This window comes from Lagopus muta, chromosome 3, assembly GCF_023343835.1.
Source record: "Lagopus muta isolate bLagMut1 chromosome 3, bLagMut1 primary, whole genome shotgun sequence".
In the NCBI taxonomy this organism is placed as follows: domain Eukaryota; kingdom Metazoa; phylum Chordata; class Aves; order Galliformes; family Phasianidae; genus Lagopus; species Lagopus muta.
The window spans coordinates 38,530,703-38,546,184 of NC_064435.1; the positions used below are offsets into that span (position 1 = coordinate 38,530,703).

A 15,482-nucleotide genomic window follows, 5' to 3' on the forward strand; every position below is an offset into this window, starting at 1 on the left:
CAGAATAAAAGTGTAACAAGCATATGCAAGAACATTTCAGGTAACTATAATATTCAGGACTCAACTTCAGTAATATCTAAGAACTGCAAGGCTTTGGAAATGGCTTACTGAGACTCTGTGAGACTTCTCTGTGTACAGAAATATTATCAGGAAGAGATGGAAAAGGAAAAGGGAAGAGGGAAAATGTAATGTCACCGGCAATTGAAACTCTTAGGCAGAGATTCCCAAGTTTACTTCCACTGCTAACGCTTTTATCTCCTATCAGTAATAAAATTATACTAAGGGTTAACTGAACATCTAAGCAAATACCTTTCAGAAATTGGATCCATTAAAAAAAGAGAAGGGAAAGCAAGGGAAGATGTGTAACTTTATGAAGTAAATTTCTGCAGCAAAATGTACCTGACAAGCTCTTTCTAGTCATAATATTGCATCTATGTGTTTTATCTCCCAATCGTATAGTATTTCTATATTCTTTAGAAAAGTAAAAATGATTTTGTTTTATTTTGGAAAGGGAGAAAAACTGCTTTTAAGTAAGAAAAAAAAAACAGCTCTTCTATAGTGTATAAGTCTTCAAAAGTTACAGGAAAGTTATGTTTTAGCTAAACTTTGATAATTTTCTAAAGAAGTTTACAGAGTACCATAGGAAATCAGAAGGAAAATCTCTTATACACTAAAACTGTTGTAAAAATCAGGACAAAAGATGGAGTAGCAAAAGGAACACAGGGATTTTATCTCTGTATTATACTTCACAAATGCATTTGTATCTGTTTTTGTTTTTGCGCATGCGTGTGAAATTTCTGAAATGTTCATTATTATTCCTTTCATTTAATGAGAAAGTAATGAAAATGATTCTTTTTCCTTTCAACTAGGACTTGGTTTGACCACTGATTCATAGCGAATTTGCACATACTGACTGACTCCTATAGTTTTCTATTTCTGTACAGCATTTCTGGTTTTTGCTGCACTGCAAGAATTCTATTAAAATCAAAACACATAGCTACATTTTAGATTAAGATTCCATATAAATAATTTATAAACAAACTGATAAATGAGTAATAGATGTTATAAACATATTACTGGCACAGTATATGTTACTGTTGCTTATATTGTGGGTTGTAAGTGCACCAGCAGAAGAGACTACACAGATCTATAGCAATCCATTGACTTCTTGTAGACTGCAAAAATTTATAGCTACTAATAAGCTATTTATTTAAAACGACAACAACAACAATAAAACTATAGAAGAATTTAAAAGCATCACAAAAAATCACTCACCAATTTGCAGAGGGTTGTGTTTGAAGAAAAAACATAATTGTGCAGCAAAAAGCAATCGGATTTTTATGAATTTTCTGCCATGTTTGAAGCCACCTATTCAGGTGTAGCAGGTATCATAAGGGTTAGAGTCAGTCCTAAGAATTTTTATCAAATGGCCTGGAGAAGTGTATTTAAAATGAGAAATCTGTGTTTTTGAACCTACTTTTTTTTCCATTATTATAGCCTGAATTGAGATCACAAAGTGAACTCATTAACACATTTCAGAAGATAAACTTCTTCTCTATCCTCAGTTGAGGATATCTTCCTTTGAGTATCATAAGCCCATTCAGATTTCACCCTAGAACGCTGCTACCTCTAGTTTTTTCCATCAGGATAGTTTCTGGACTGTTTATTCATTTAAAGATTCACCTTACACTCATTTAAATTTGCTGTAGTGAGAAGGAACTCTGTGACCCAGTTCAGAATATTATTCTTTTACTGTCCTGAGAATAATTCAGTGCTACGTCTGTAAGTCGTACGGACAGTTGCCTCCAAGTCGAGTTTATTAACACAACTTTGCTTAGCTTTAATCTCCAAGCTTGAGGTTTTTCAACAAAGCCTAAGAGTTTACATGAGTTTACAACACCCTTCTACTCAATCTTACAACCCTTTGCAGAAAAGTATACCTTTAAAATCTGTTTGCATCGTAACACGGACAGAATTAAATAATTTCACCACCATTTTTCATGAGAGATTTTAAGTACATATTAAACATCAACCAGATGTTTAAGGTCCATTAATGAATACTTTGTATTGAATAAATAAAAAATGTCAGCTTAATGGCTTTCCACAACTAGGTCACGTTGTATCTGGGGGCTATCAATATTTCAATATTATCAATATTAGCATCTCCTAACACCAGGAAAAAAATTCTGCCCTCCATACCATGGTGCAGCATGGATCCACACAGAAATGAGTGGGTATGAATGTATGTGCTTCACTGGGCTGAAACAGGTGGCTCTGCTCTCAAAAAAATCTAGAAATTGTAGGAAATTATCTATAGACAAAAGGTGACTGAGCCACAAGATGTCTGGTCCGGTTGATGTGGTAGAAAACCAAAGATGACAATATGTTTTTCAACAAAAGCTACTTATACAAGTACCAAGCAGAATTGTTTCTATGTAGAATATACTGGAATACCTTGTGAAGCTTAATTCCTCTTTCCAAACATGGACTGGATAACAAAAATGAAAGTTTTGTTATATCTCCAACATCTCCAACAGTCAACTGTTAGAAAAATAAATGAAAAAAAAATTGCAAACGATGAGTAATTATTGCTTTTTTCACGTTTAAGAATAAAAAACTTAGAGAAAGTATTGCTCAGATTCAAATACCTGCCCAGAAACTACCATTAATTTCATGTGCACATTTCAGAATAAGTATTTTTCTGGGTTCATGGTAAGCGAATATAGCTTCTAAACAGTGAAAACAGATTAGATGAGGTTTGAGAAATAAAAAGTAAAGGAACTATGAAATAACTTCTTTAGTTAAAACCTTACTGTTAAGGACTACTAGACTTACTGCAAGTCAGTGAGGTTTTTCATGCCAAAGTTGTCATTTGCTCAGTAAAAGTTCTGTAAGTCACATGCATCAGCCTACATGTAAGAATTTCTTCAACTGCTTAATTAAGATATGGAGGGGTAAACATCAACTCTAGCAAACAAAAAAAATCAGTACATGGAACTTCACATTCAGAAGCTGCAAATCTTCCTTTACTGTAACACTCCGGTAAAACTTGCATGAAAGAAAGAAGAAACCAACCAGAAATGGATTATCATTCAGATTCTGAACTTTCTGTGAAGAAGATTTCCCTTCTGTTCCAAATACCACAACTTGAACATCAGGTGCATCTTCTGGAACTTCCACACAGTGTACCCACATTTGCCATCGTCCTCTGCTTTTAGTATTAATTTGTTTTGTAAGAAGAGATGTCACAGACATTTCTGTATTGGAAACAAGCAGATATTCAGAGCAGATATCTAAATTATAAGACAGTATGAACCATGACATAAAATTATTTTGCCTAGTATGACTGGATCTGCTACAGACAAGTCAGGCAGCAGTCACAAAAGCCCCATTGCTCATTCTAGTCCTATAAAGGTGTGTAAAACCAGGCTAGCTTCTTCACAGATTCATTTGTGACATTCACACAAGTGACATGCCCATCTTCTCTGTTTTGTACATGCTGACAACGCTTGCAACTACTCACCAAAGTTCTGAGAGTATATGTCAACTTTTGTAAGACTAAACTATGCGTTATCAACTCCTCCAGTAGCAGCAAGAACTAGAAGCACTGGCATTGCCATCATTTTCATCCCAAGCATGACTGCTGCTTTGTTTTAAAGAAGGCATAATTCACCTTGGATCAGGAGCCAGTGTTTGGTTTTGCCTACTCTGTAGGTGAGCAGCCATGAAGTAGCCACGTGCTAACTTCATTATGCTTTGCCATGCAATAGTAATTCACACAAATAAGGAGCATTTCTGCTGGTATTTATTACCTTTGAGAGGAATTACCACTTCCACAAAATCTTTCTTAGGACGTTTATTGATCCAGTCATTATGAACAAAGACATGTGAAGAAAAAGGGTAGCTGACTTCTTTTATAACAATTTTTTCCAAGAACCACTCATCTGTATGAAAATAAATAGAACATTATTAATTTAAACTTTTTAAGTTACAAAATATTCTTGGTATGCAGTCATAAGTTTCTATCTTTACAAAATCAGTGCAATGTTTTCTTTTGTCTGATTTCTTAAGAAAATGAGACTTCTGAAAATATTGTGACTGTCTGTTCCCCTGCTCTCTAGTACATTTCATACAGTGAAAAATTCTTAAAGAAAATTTATGTAGACCTAGTAAAAAAATAAATGCTTCGATAGATTTGATCTATCCAAAGGATATCTATCCATTTTGATCTATCCAAAGGATAGATCAAAAGGATCCAAAGCTCCAAAGGATGGAAAAGCTTCTAAGAGATCTCTACACAAGAGATCCCATATACAAAATCCTATTATAAATATCCCAATGGAAAACAGCGTATCAGGATTTCTGCCAGATCAGCCACCAAAACATTTTCTCAACACAACTTCAGCAAGTATCTATGCAATCTAAAAAGATACAAACTTAGCTGAAGGTCTTCTCTTGAAGAAATCTAGTTAACGTATTCTCTGGAAACAACGCTTGGACCCTTGAGTTTTGATAAACTTGGCTATACTCCTAGTTTTGGTGAAGTTAATGAAAGTCTGATCATCCAGTTTAATGTAATCAAGTAAGAAATAAATGAGAAGTAGTTCCCTAATCAGTTTTTATATGCACATCTTTAAGTTCAATATACAGAGTCATCTTATAGTCATGCTTTTTGATAAAAATAACAAGATACTCAGTTTATCACGCACTGGAATGGTCTTGTCTCCAATATCAACATTATCTGCACAAGTGGCAAACTTGTAAAAGCTTTAATCTCTTGCCTCTGAACATTGCTGGGCCAAAATTTTAGCCAAATTATTGAACGAAATATCAGTTTATGATGATCCCTGCTGTTACTGTTTCAGAGCTGAACAGTTTTCTTTAACAAGAGCTTTTGCTGAGCTGGAGGGAGGACACAAATAATATCCTGCAGTGAATTTTAGCAGAGCTAGATACTTGAGAAGTATAATTCAATAGAAATAACAACAGAAAGTTGAGAGTAATTTCAAATTAAAAAAAAAAAAAGTATTTTAATCTCAAATTTATTACTGAAGTATAGAAAAAAAAATGCTGACCTTTTTTTGTACTCTTAAATCCAATGAGAACTTGTTTCAACTTGCCAAGGTATACTGCTTTGATTTTGAAAACATCCACCTGTAATGTGAAAATAATTTAAATTATATTTAACAATCTAGCTTTGTGCATCTGGACACTGCTCTATATCTTAAAAGAGGCAAATTTGTCTCATTCACACCATTCCATTGTCTTAGAGTTCATAATTAAACAGTAAATGTGATAACTGATATTTTCTGTTCCAGAGAATATTATGACTATAAAAAAATTGCTGTACATAATAGGATGTAATTTTACAAGTAATGGATAGCAATAAAGTCCTCGTGTCTTGCATGTTCATAGACTAAAATAACCAAATCACAATGTCTACTTGTGTTGAAAGTTATTTTGAATGAGACCCAAACTCTCAGTGGAACTTGCAAATATCTAATTATTCTCAAAACCTAAAGCAATTTCATTTTCACTAAAAATCACAGTTAATTGAGTGGGAATTAGATAGGTAAATGAGAATCAAATGAATAGCATTTGGGAAGATTTCAACCACTCTGCTATATATCTCAGCTGAACATGAGCCAGCAGTGTGCCCAGGTGGCCAAGAAGGCCTATGGCATCCTGGCTTGTATCAGAAATACTGTTGCTAGCAGAAGCAGGGAAGAGATCATCCTTCTGTGCTCAGCACTGGTGAGGCCACACCTCGAGTACTGTGTTCAGTTTTGGGCCCCACATTGCAAGAAAGACATTGAGGCCCTGGAGCGTGTCCAGAGAAGGGCAACGAAACTGGTGAGGGGTCTGGAGCACAAGTACTACGGAGAGCAGCTGAGAGAGCTGGGATTATTCAGTCTGGACAAGAGAAGGCTCAGGGGAGACATTAGTGCTCTCTGTAATTACAGAATCACAGAATGACCAAGGTTGGCCTCTTCACTCATGTAACTAGTGGTAGGACTAGAGGGAATGGCCTCAAGTTACACTAAGGGAGATTCAGGTTGGATGTTAGAAAATACTACTTCTCAGAAAGAGTGGTCAGGCACTAGAATGTACTGCCCAAGGAGGTGGTGGAGTCACTGACCATGGAGGTGTTCAAGGAACATTTAGACATGTTGAGGGACATGTGAGAACATGGCGGTTTAGTGAGAACTATTGGTGATTGGCAGATGGTTAGACTGGATGACCTTGTATGTCTTTTACAACCTTGGTGATTCTATGATTCTATTGGAATAAGGCTGTTTTGTGGAAGCCATTTCTATGATAGATGTTTCTCTCTTCCATGATGAACAGACTTGATGGAATCTTCCCTTTTTCCCTTCAGCAAATATTTGCAATGATTTTGTTATTTGCTTAAGACAAACAAACAAAAAATATTCCAAATCTGAACACAATGGGAGTCTAATAAAGTGTCAGCAAGATATTCCCTGTCAATCTGAAACAGATATTTCTGTTTGATCTGAAATTTGTTTTAGCTACTTTATTTTTATGCCCACAACCACTTCAGGAATTACTCTACTAGGAAAAGTTCTTGAACACTCAAAATGCAAGAAAGTATGAGGAAAAAGAATAATGGAAGCATGAAAAAATAAATTACTGCTTGGAATACAGTTATTACTATCCAGGAAGGCTAATCAAGAGAAGGCTGTGGTATAAAGGCAAGTTATTCTACAGAAATTTTATCAGAGCTACCAGGTATATCTAAACAAAGACAACTCCATAGGTTTAAAAGTCTGGAATATTAAGGATGAAATTTCAGAGTATATTTAGTTCAACTCAACATTACTTCATTAACTTAATTGCTTTACTATTGTTTAATGCTATTGATGCTTAATACGTTACCTATGAAAATTACATCTTAGTTAATAGAAAAAATTATACCCACACAGAATCCAAAAGTTAGTGAAGTGTTTTTGATGCTTTGTACATGAAAAGTTCTATAATAACATAAGAAATAACAAAAAGATACTTGCAGATTCAGTTATGTTTTTCCTCGTTGTTTTACCTGCCCTCTAGCAAAAGTAATCAGGCTGTTTCTTGAGTTAAGCCATCGTTTCCCTGAGTCAGTCCTTTCTCCTTGAATACATAGATAAGCCTCACCAGTGGCATCTGCTTTCTTCAAGTCTCCGGTGTGCAAATTGATTGAATATTCCACAACTTCAGAAAAAAAATGAATTTACAAAAAATGTCATCATGAGAAAATTATGCTTGTCTACTAGCATAACACCCATATTATCTAATAATTCCTAGTAGAAACCATTGCAAACTCCATCTGAATCCCATACAGTGCCAGAGTACAAGTAGCACAGATCTGTTTCCTGGTAATGTCCTATCTAAAACACATTCCTACAGCATAACTCTCTGTTTGGCAATTCACAGAATACAATTTTGTTTCAGTTAGACACCACTCCCACAAAATCAGCACTACTGGCTGCTGCTTGAGGCAAAGAGTCTCAAAAATAATTCCTCCTCCTCCTTAAAAGTAAATCTCTAAAAATATTTAGACTTTGAAAAGTCTAAATTCTGTTCTTTAAGACAATTCACTCATATTTCTTTGCTCCTTCTCTAGGTAGTGTGCAATATCATAGAGCCATAGGACAGCTTGGGTTTGGAAGGGACCTTAAAGATTATCTAGTTCCAACTCCCCTCCATGGGCAAGGGTTGCAACCCACTCAGTCAGGCTGCCCAGACCCCAGTTCAACCTGGTCTTGAATGCCTTCAAGGATGGAGCCTCCATAGCTTCTCTGGGCAAACTGTTTCAGTATTTTCTTTCACATACAAAATTGTTTAAAAGAAAGCTGGAATTTGATTGTCTTAAGATTTAAACTTGTGTAATTACCTTCCTGTGACTGAACCGATCAGGACTATCAATCTTTCTCACTTCTAAGCCCATAAACCTATCAGAATGAATTTGGAGCTAAAACAAGTTAATAATGAATAATGAACTAAAAATCCTTTCAGTATCAACTTTAACACACAAGTATAGTTTATAATGGAAGTAAGGAACAAGGAAACAAACAGAATAAGGTCACAATATTATTCATGGTTATATACAACACCATGACAAAAAGGATGTCATGAAAAAAAAATGAGAAGCTTTTTGTTTGCTTGTGGTATACTATGTAAAACTTGCTCTTATTTAAATACAGTAATAAATATGAGCTCACTGGAGCTGCTGGCACAGCAGGTATCTAACTTTGGTGGCTATGTTAGGGATATGAACAGTTGTGAGGTGTTCTGGGGACATATTCTGGGAACAGACACTAAAAATCAAAGAGTTAAGAGTTAGATGTTCTAAATGTTCTGCTTCCGACCACACGCATTATTACTTCAGCCTAAGGAAAAGAAGCCACACAAAGTTGCCCCTGTAAAAGTCACATTTAGGATGTGGGTAATAAACAGTATACACATAACATAAATATATTCAAGAACGCATATATTATCTTGTGAATTTTCTGATAAGAAGTTTTAAGACCGAAGGCCTGGACACTCTTAAAACACAGCATGAAACGTGCACTGAGCTACATTTGACTACCCCAAACTATTTGGCCTCAGCTTCAATGGTTTTCATGACTTCAACACTGACACTGTGAAGCAGATCTCCACAATGCCCAGATCATGATAGCAGTATGGTGCAGAAACTGTTCTGCCTGACTCTGCTACTTGCCTATACCTGAGACCTATGTGGTTGCACAACATCTGCTTTCCCAGGAAATGTGCTTGAACAAATAAAAAAAACAGTGCTTTAGACAGACACTGAACCAAGGTGCATTTTCAGTCTCACAACTCATATTTCAAGCCAGAAGGCATTGAAATACTCATTATTCAAGTCAAGTCTAAAATACATCACAGGATACAGAAATATCTCAGTATAAATCCTGGAAACTTCTGATATTTTCACTACAGTTTACTTCTTGAATCAAATTTACTCCAAGACAGAAATGGCCCTATTTAACCAAACTACAGCCTTTAAAAAGATATAATTAGGAAAAATTTCTGGTAGGTTTGAGAGTGATCGTTAAGATCCCAGAAGCTAAGGCTGTCATTTATTTTTATGCGTAGGTGATAAGAAAACAGGGAGGAAAAAAAAAATGTGTTCTGAGGATATTTATTTTTAAGATTTTCTTACAGCTCTTTTCACAAGTTGGTGCTATTCATATTGAGTGTTATAATCAAAAGGCCTGAATTCAAATATTGTGACATATTATGTAGCTATTTCTTTATATGTCTAAAAGAAAAAGGTCACATCAGTGGAATGAGAGAGCTTTTGCTTACTGGGTGGTTTTGCATACTGATTGAAAAATGAATATTTAAAATTAAATAATAAGGGATGCATCAGTCTAATAAAGGTGCGCTTTGCACTACACCGAAATGTTTTTGTTTCTTTTCATCTTTATACCATGTGGGGATGACAACTGAGAAAATGAGTTTTCTGAAAAGTAATTTTATTTCACTGTGTCATTATTTACTTCAGGACTTCCCTTGGGAATTTGCTTTTCTAAGTATTTAAACCATGGTCTGAGAAAGTGCATGTAATCAATGACATCACTCATGTTTGATGGTAAGTAGTAGACAAAGAGTTTTCCTAGACGGACACTTTAATTTATGTCAGATTTTACTTAAAGGCAGGTAAATATGCATTGTCAGATGAATGTCAACGTAGCTGCAAATGACTGTAGGCACATAGAGTTGCTTCTGATGGAAATCCAGATATTAAAAGTATGTGCGCTGTCCAGGTGACTTTTTCTTTTTTTTCTTTTTTTTTTTTTTTTTTTCCTTTCTTTTTAGGCTTTTTTGCTTTTTAAGGGAGCTGGAATATGACGGTAAGAAAATGAGTTATTCATCCAGACTGGTGGCTCACCTGTGTCCTCTCTACTGCTCATATGAGCAGATCCATTGAAGTCAAAAGGCTGCTTGTGAATAAGAGCTTGGGCCACAGACCTGATCACTCATATAGAGGTGATTAGAAATCAGAGGGCTTACAGTAACCTTTATTGCTTTGGTCTGTGATCATTAATATACTTAATAATGATCTCAACTCTAGTCACACAGTTAGTTACTTCATAATATCTGGATTCAAATGAGATACATACTGAAAAGTAGAAACATTTCTAATGCTTTTGCTGAGTCAGAATTTCCTTGTGAATCTGCTGAATCTGTTAATGCACAATTCAAGGATCACTGTAGTCACAGCAAATATTTCCCATTAATTTTCAAAGATTTTGAATCAGAGGAAGGACTCCTGCTATGTAAGCGAAAAAAAATATACAAAGCAACCCTTATGAATGAAAATGTTGGGGCCGTTCTCACAATGAAATGAACCACATTCCCCTAGCAATAATCTACTAATATAATCTACTAAAATAAGATGCTCTGTTCAACCTTGGCACTCTTAGCCTCTGCCAAATCCTATTTATAAAAAGCTCTGTTTCAGATGTAAGCCAACATTTTTGAGATGTGAAAGTGATCACCTAGCGCTCAGTAAAAAGGACAAAAAGAACAGCCATGAGTTAGAAATAGGACAGAAGCTGTGGCTTTGAATTTTGTTGTTGTTTTTGTTTAATTTACTAAGAAACAGAATTTATTCAAGGATTATTTATATAAAAATTCAGTAACATTTGCCCAAAGGAAACTCAATATCCTCTCTGAGTAAAGAGTTTAAATGACAAAACCATACCCTATCCTAATACCAGAAGTACTGTTAAACCCTTACCATCATTAGGTTCTTAGCTTTGCAATGAAATCAAGTGATGCAGGTAATACACTGAGACTGGGAAGGTGGAAGTGGACCATCAAATGAATCCTTTTTCTTCTGTTACAGATCTAAAAATCTCTCATACTCCTTTCCTCTGCAGATTAGCAAGCTCTCCATCAAAATATAGTGATGTTAATGTGGAAGGGGCAGGGTAAGGTGCTGAATTTTAAAGGTGCTGGAGATCTCTGACAGGGACAATTTTCAATAGGCTTCTGCAAAAATTCTGCTGTACAAAATAGTATAATAAATAGGGGTTGTCAATGTAGGGAATGAGTATTCCAGAGGTTACTGTCAGATGAATTCCCAGATAAAAGTTTTGAGTTTAAAGTGATGTTAAGCAACTAAAATTCAAAGATAATTTCGCAGACAGGGATATTTCTGAAAGTTCATTTTGTACTATAAAAAAAAAAAAAAAAAAAAAAAAAAAAAAGTTGAGGCCTAACCCTGATAATTTATTGCATAAAAAATCTCAAAAACTGAAACCAACCTTCTGGTGGAATTAAAGGCTGGGAAGAAGATTAAGGTCCAGTTTCTATAGCCACACAGTTAATTTGCTCAAGACCGTGGAGCAAATCTTCTTGTACAGGTTCAATAATGGATTTTAAGAATCTTGTCCAAGGTACAGGGTTCACCTATCTTACTCAGCAGTGGATGGTGAAAGAGGATTGAGTTAGCCAAAATAGGAATCAGCCACACTAAGCAGAATAATATGATTCATTTCACCAGCTCAATGCCCAAACCAGACTGATTCATGTTAGATTGGTGCTATGCTTGAATTAATGAGGCTTAACTAATAAGCCTAATAAAAATACATTAGCTGGAATATTTCTGAACTACTTTCATTTTGGAAATTAACGTAGGACTTACTATTGCTTCTAGTAATAATGTAATCATTTGATAAACATAAGCTACTGGACTTAAATTGTGTCTAGATGAATGAAGAAGCAAGTAGAAAGCTAATTCTTATCCATACCTGAATATATCATATTACACTACTCCAAGACAAAGACCTACTGTGATTAAAAAAGAAGTGGAAAAGTTATGCTTTATCTATAAACTGTAAAAAATTTAAAGCTGGGTAATTTTTTAGTAAAGACATATGTTTGTTAAAACATATTAACATACACTAAGCACTTAAACTCTTCATGCTCTTGCGTTAACAAGCTTGGTGTGTGGCTTGGAATTTGGGTTCACGTTGTGACAAAAATACACTGTTTACATCACAGAAGTCTGATGTGAGCCAGAGGAACCCAGATCATAACTGGTGCTAAAAATATTCTCATAAAGATTGGTAACACTAATTTTCAATAGTTGCTTTGAAAATCACGTATTGCAAAACTCTAACTTAAGATAACATTGAAGTCGTGGTATATATTGCTGTATAACTTCCGGTACATGCCTTCAACTGCAGTCACTAAAAATGACATTTTAAAAATCATCAAGAAATGATCTAGAAAGCTTCAAGAAATACAGAAGCTAAGAACCAAAAATGCTAAGATTTTAATTGTAACTGAAGATATTTTCTTCAAAACTAATGCAATTTAATTATGTGATGAATTTGCTTCACCGTGTTAACATGCACATGAATGCCCTTCACAGAATTGCCACAGAATTTAGAAGGAAAATAAAAAATCAGTCAGTGTCTTTTATTCTGAAACTGATTCATGAATAGTAATTTGGACTGTGATACTGGTTGAGTAAAATTACACTTATAAATACTAGGATAATATGTGAAAGTAAGTAAAACAGACAAAGTAGTAACTTTTGGAACACTAGGTAATAACCAGAAAGCAAGTTCAGCTCTGAAATAATGCCACAGAATCAAATGAAATTATGCAAAAGAATCATTTGGTCTTGTTTATTTAATATAATTGTTCCTAGGGAGCTACCTGTACCGTGATCTTGGGTGCAGACTTCTAAGAAAAAGACGTACAGATGGAAGAGAAAGTACAGATGGAAGAAAAAGTAATTTCAGAGAATCAATTTTCAATTTTGTTTGTCTGTTGCGTTTTTGTTGTTGTTGTTGTTGTTGTTGTTGTTTTGGTTTTGTTTTTACATTACTAACAATATATTTCAAATGCAGTTGATACCTCTGGTTTACTGGACATAAAGTTATCCTCATTTCCCATTGGGCAAGGTTGGATGTGGAGGATACACTGACAGAATGCATGAGTTTCTCACGGCTCAGAAAGAGGTACAAAACTATTTTTGTAAAGGCCTCGTGGATACAGGAAAAAAACTGAGTGATCACTGGTTTTAAAGAAGGAATTATGATTTTCCTGAAGATCATAAAGGAACACAGATCTCATAGGATCACTTAGTTTAAAAGATCAGTAGCTGCATTAATGTAGCCTTTGTTACAATCAAGCAGTTCACACAACTAATGAAAGATACTTTTTATTTCAATAATTTTTACTTTTACTTTGCTCACTATAGAGTTATCTACTTGTTTGATTTGTCTGGAGATAGTAGTGATTGATAACTTTTAACATTTTCCTTTTGTCTTTATTTAAATCTATACTACCAAGAGATTTATGAAAGGCATCTCCAAAAACTGATATTTCTCTTGAAGCAGTAATGAGTGCAAATGCCTAAAACTGAATATTTTGGCCTCCTGTGAGCAAATTAGAATACAAGGAAAAAGCTGATGCTTAGAAATTTTAGACTGAATTAGTGTTGGATCCAGAAAGAACAAAACTGGTATTAACACTTTTGACTGCAGATTGCTCATTCAGTGCATCTTTAAATATCACAAATGTCACTGTTTCATCTGTGGCCATATATCTGAGTTTCAAAAGAACAGCTCACGGACTCAAAATGAGTTACATCTGGAAGAAAGAGCATTATATTTCCCTTAGTTAGATGTCCACGAAATGGTTTATGTGAAACTTTCTAGTTTGGTAGATATTACACAAGTACGGTATAATTTGGAGCAGAAACTATACATGCATCTTCCAAGACATTTTCCAAGGAAACTGTCTCAGCCTTCTTATTTTACCTCAAATTAATTACTCTACTCATCAGGATAATGCTCTTGGACACTATCTCTGTTTCTTAGCATAACTAAGACTTTGTAGGACATATTCGAGAATTGAATTTTAATACTTAGTTTAACATTTAGCAATCACAAATTCTGAAAATAAATACCAGTAAAGGTAATTACCAATAAAGAGGTAACAGAGATTTTAACAAGCTCTAGGGTTATTATACTTAGCATTATATATCCTACATATATTACACGCAACATCCGATGTTATTTTGAACCTGATGGATCAAAAACCTAAAATGATAAGATTTTTTCAGTAAATGATTACAAGGCTACTAATTTCTTAAAGCTATGAAAACCCACATAAAACCAGATATTTAAAAGGTCTTCATTGTTTAATTTGTTCAGATTTCAATTTTAAATGGAATAAAATACTCAGGAAAATCCCTCTAGAGAACAGTGTGCAAAAGTTCACATGGAATATTTTATTTCTTTTCCTGGGCAGCTTCCATCTTTTCCTACTAGTTTCTGCTGAAGCAGAATGCTCTTTGTACTATAGCCTCTGGCAATAAACCTCTTAACTGTCACCAAAAGCTCCAATACACGATCTTTACTACCCCCATCAATCTTCTTTATTCTAATGAGCTGGATAAATGGGAAGTCTGTTCTTAAATAGCTTGTGATCAAGTCATCAGCATGCATTGTTGTTTGCCATATTCCTGGGGGACTGGGGGTTATCACTTTATTATATTTCTGTCTTCGTCATATACATAATTCACATGTGTTACTAGAAGCAGAAAAAAGTGCAACTTAATCTGTTTTGCTGGAATAATACTTGCTCTACTATAAATTTCTCATCAATATCAATAAAACTCCACAGCAATTGAAATTCTTGTCTATCCCTTTGCTGATGTAACATGTTTTTTAAATTATATCTCTGTTTTGTAGGGGGTCTTTGTAATTCTTTCTTCTTTAAAACACTGACTACTTTTCTAGGTCACACACATCTCTTTATGAATAGGAAGATTCAGGTGATATTGCACTAGATAATATTTTGTACATGTCTTCAGCTGACATGGCATTAATTTGAAGATATAGCAAATAATCAAGAGCTAAAACTGGGAAACTGCCTCACATAAAAGAAGTTGCATTCTACATTTGGTATCAGCAGTTACAACATCTGTCATAATCTTAATACCAGAGATTTCTCTTTCTTCAGCTTTCTTTTGTGATAAATGCATGCACAAAACATTGTATTCCTTAATATTCAGCCCAGGAGAGATATTGGTATTCCAGTGACACCAATCCTGACCCCAGTAACAAAAACAGACTTAGCTTACCGGGCAAAGGCTCCTGATCTGCATAGAGAGCTGGCAGTTCCACACATTTGTCTTCATTAGGGTTGAACAAGCAGTCAAATGATAAATACATCTCTTCCTTTGTGCCCGTGTGCTTCATATGCAGTAAATCTAAGTGCCACGGCTGTTTTAGCTTGCTGTGTGGGCCGGTTACCTGAACTTTGTATAGCGAGCCAATATCTGACAGTTCATCCTATGCAAGAAAAAGAGAAGATGAATGGATCTCTTTCTAATTGTGCCAGTGCATACACAGTTGACAGATCTATGCAACAATTGAACAAACTTTAACAGATGAAGAAGTGGAGCAGGTTTATAACAATTATTATTT

The 15,482-nt window shown here is 34.8% G+C and overlaps 1 protein-coding gene across 1 annotated transcript in view; it reads right to left on the minus strand.

The window, feature by feature from the left end:
- The window catches only part of LOC125691128 (lipoxygenase homology domain-containing protein 1-like), a 221,619-nt gene that overhangs the window by 48,908 nt on the left and 157,229 nt on the right, over positions 1 to 15,482 (minus strand). The window contains exons 40-45 of the mRNA XM_048940117.1: positions 15,137 to 15,347; positions 7,061 to 7,212; positions 5,076 to 5,154; positions 3,813 to 3,944; positions 3,076 to 3,257; positions 2,455 to 2,541 (exon numbers count right to left, since the gene is read on the minus strand). Of these exons, the coding sequence (XP_048796074.1) occupies positions 2,455 to 2,541; positions 3,076 to 3,257; positions 3,813 to 3,944; positions 5,076 to 5,154; positions 7,061 to 7,212; positions 15,137 to 15,347 (843 nt within the window). The remainder of the gene's footprint in view (positions 1 to 2,454; positions 2,542 to 3,075; positions 3,258 to 3,812; positions 3,945 to 5,075; positions 5,155 to 7,060; positions 7,213 to 15,136; positions 15,348 to 15,482) is intronic.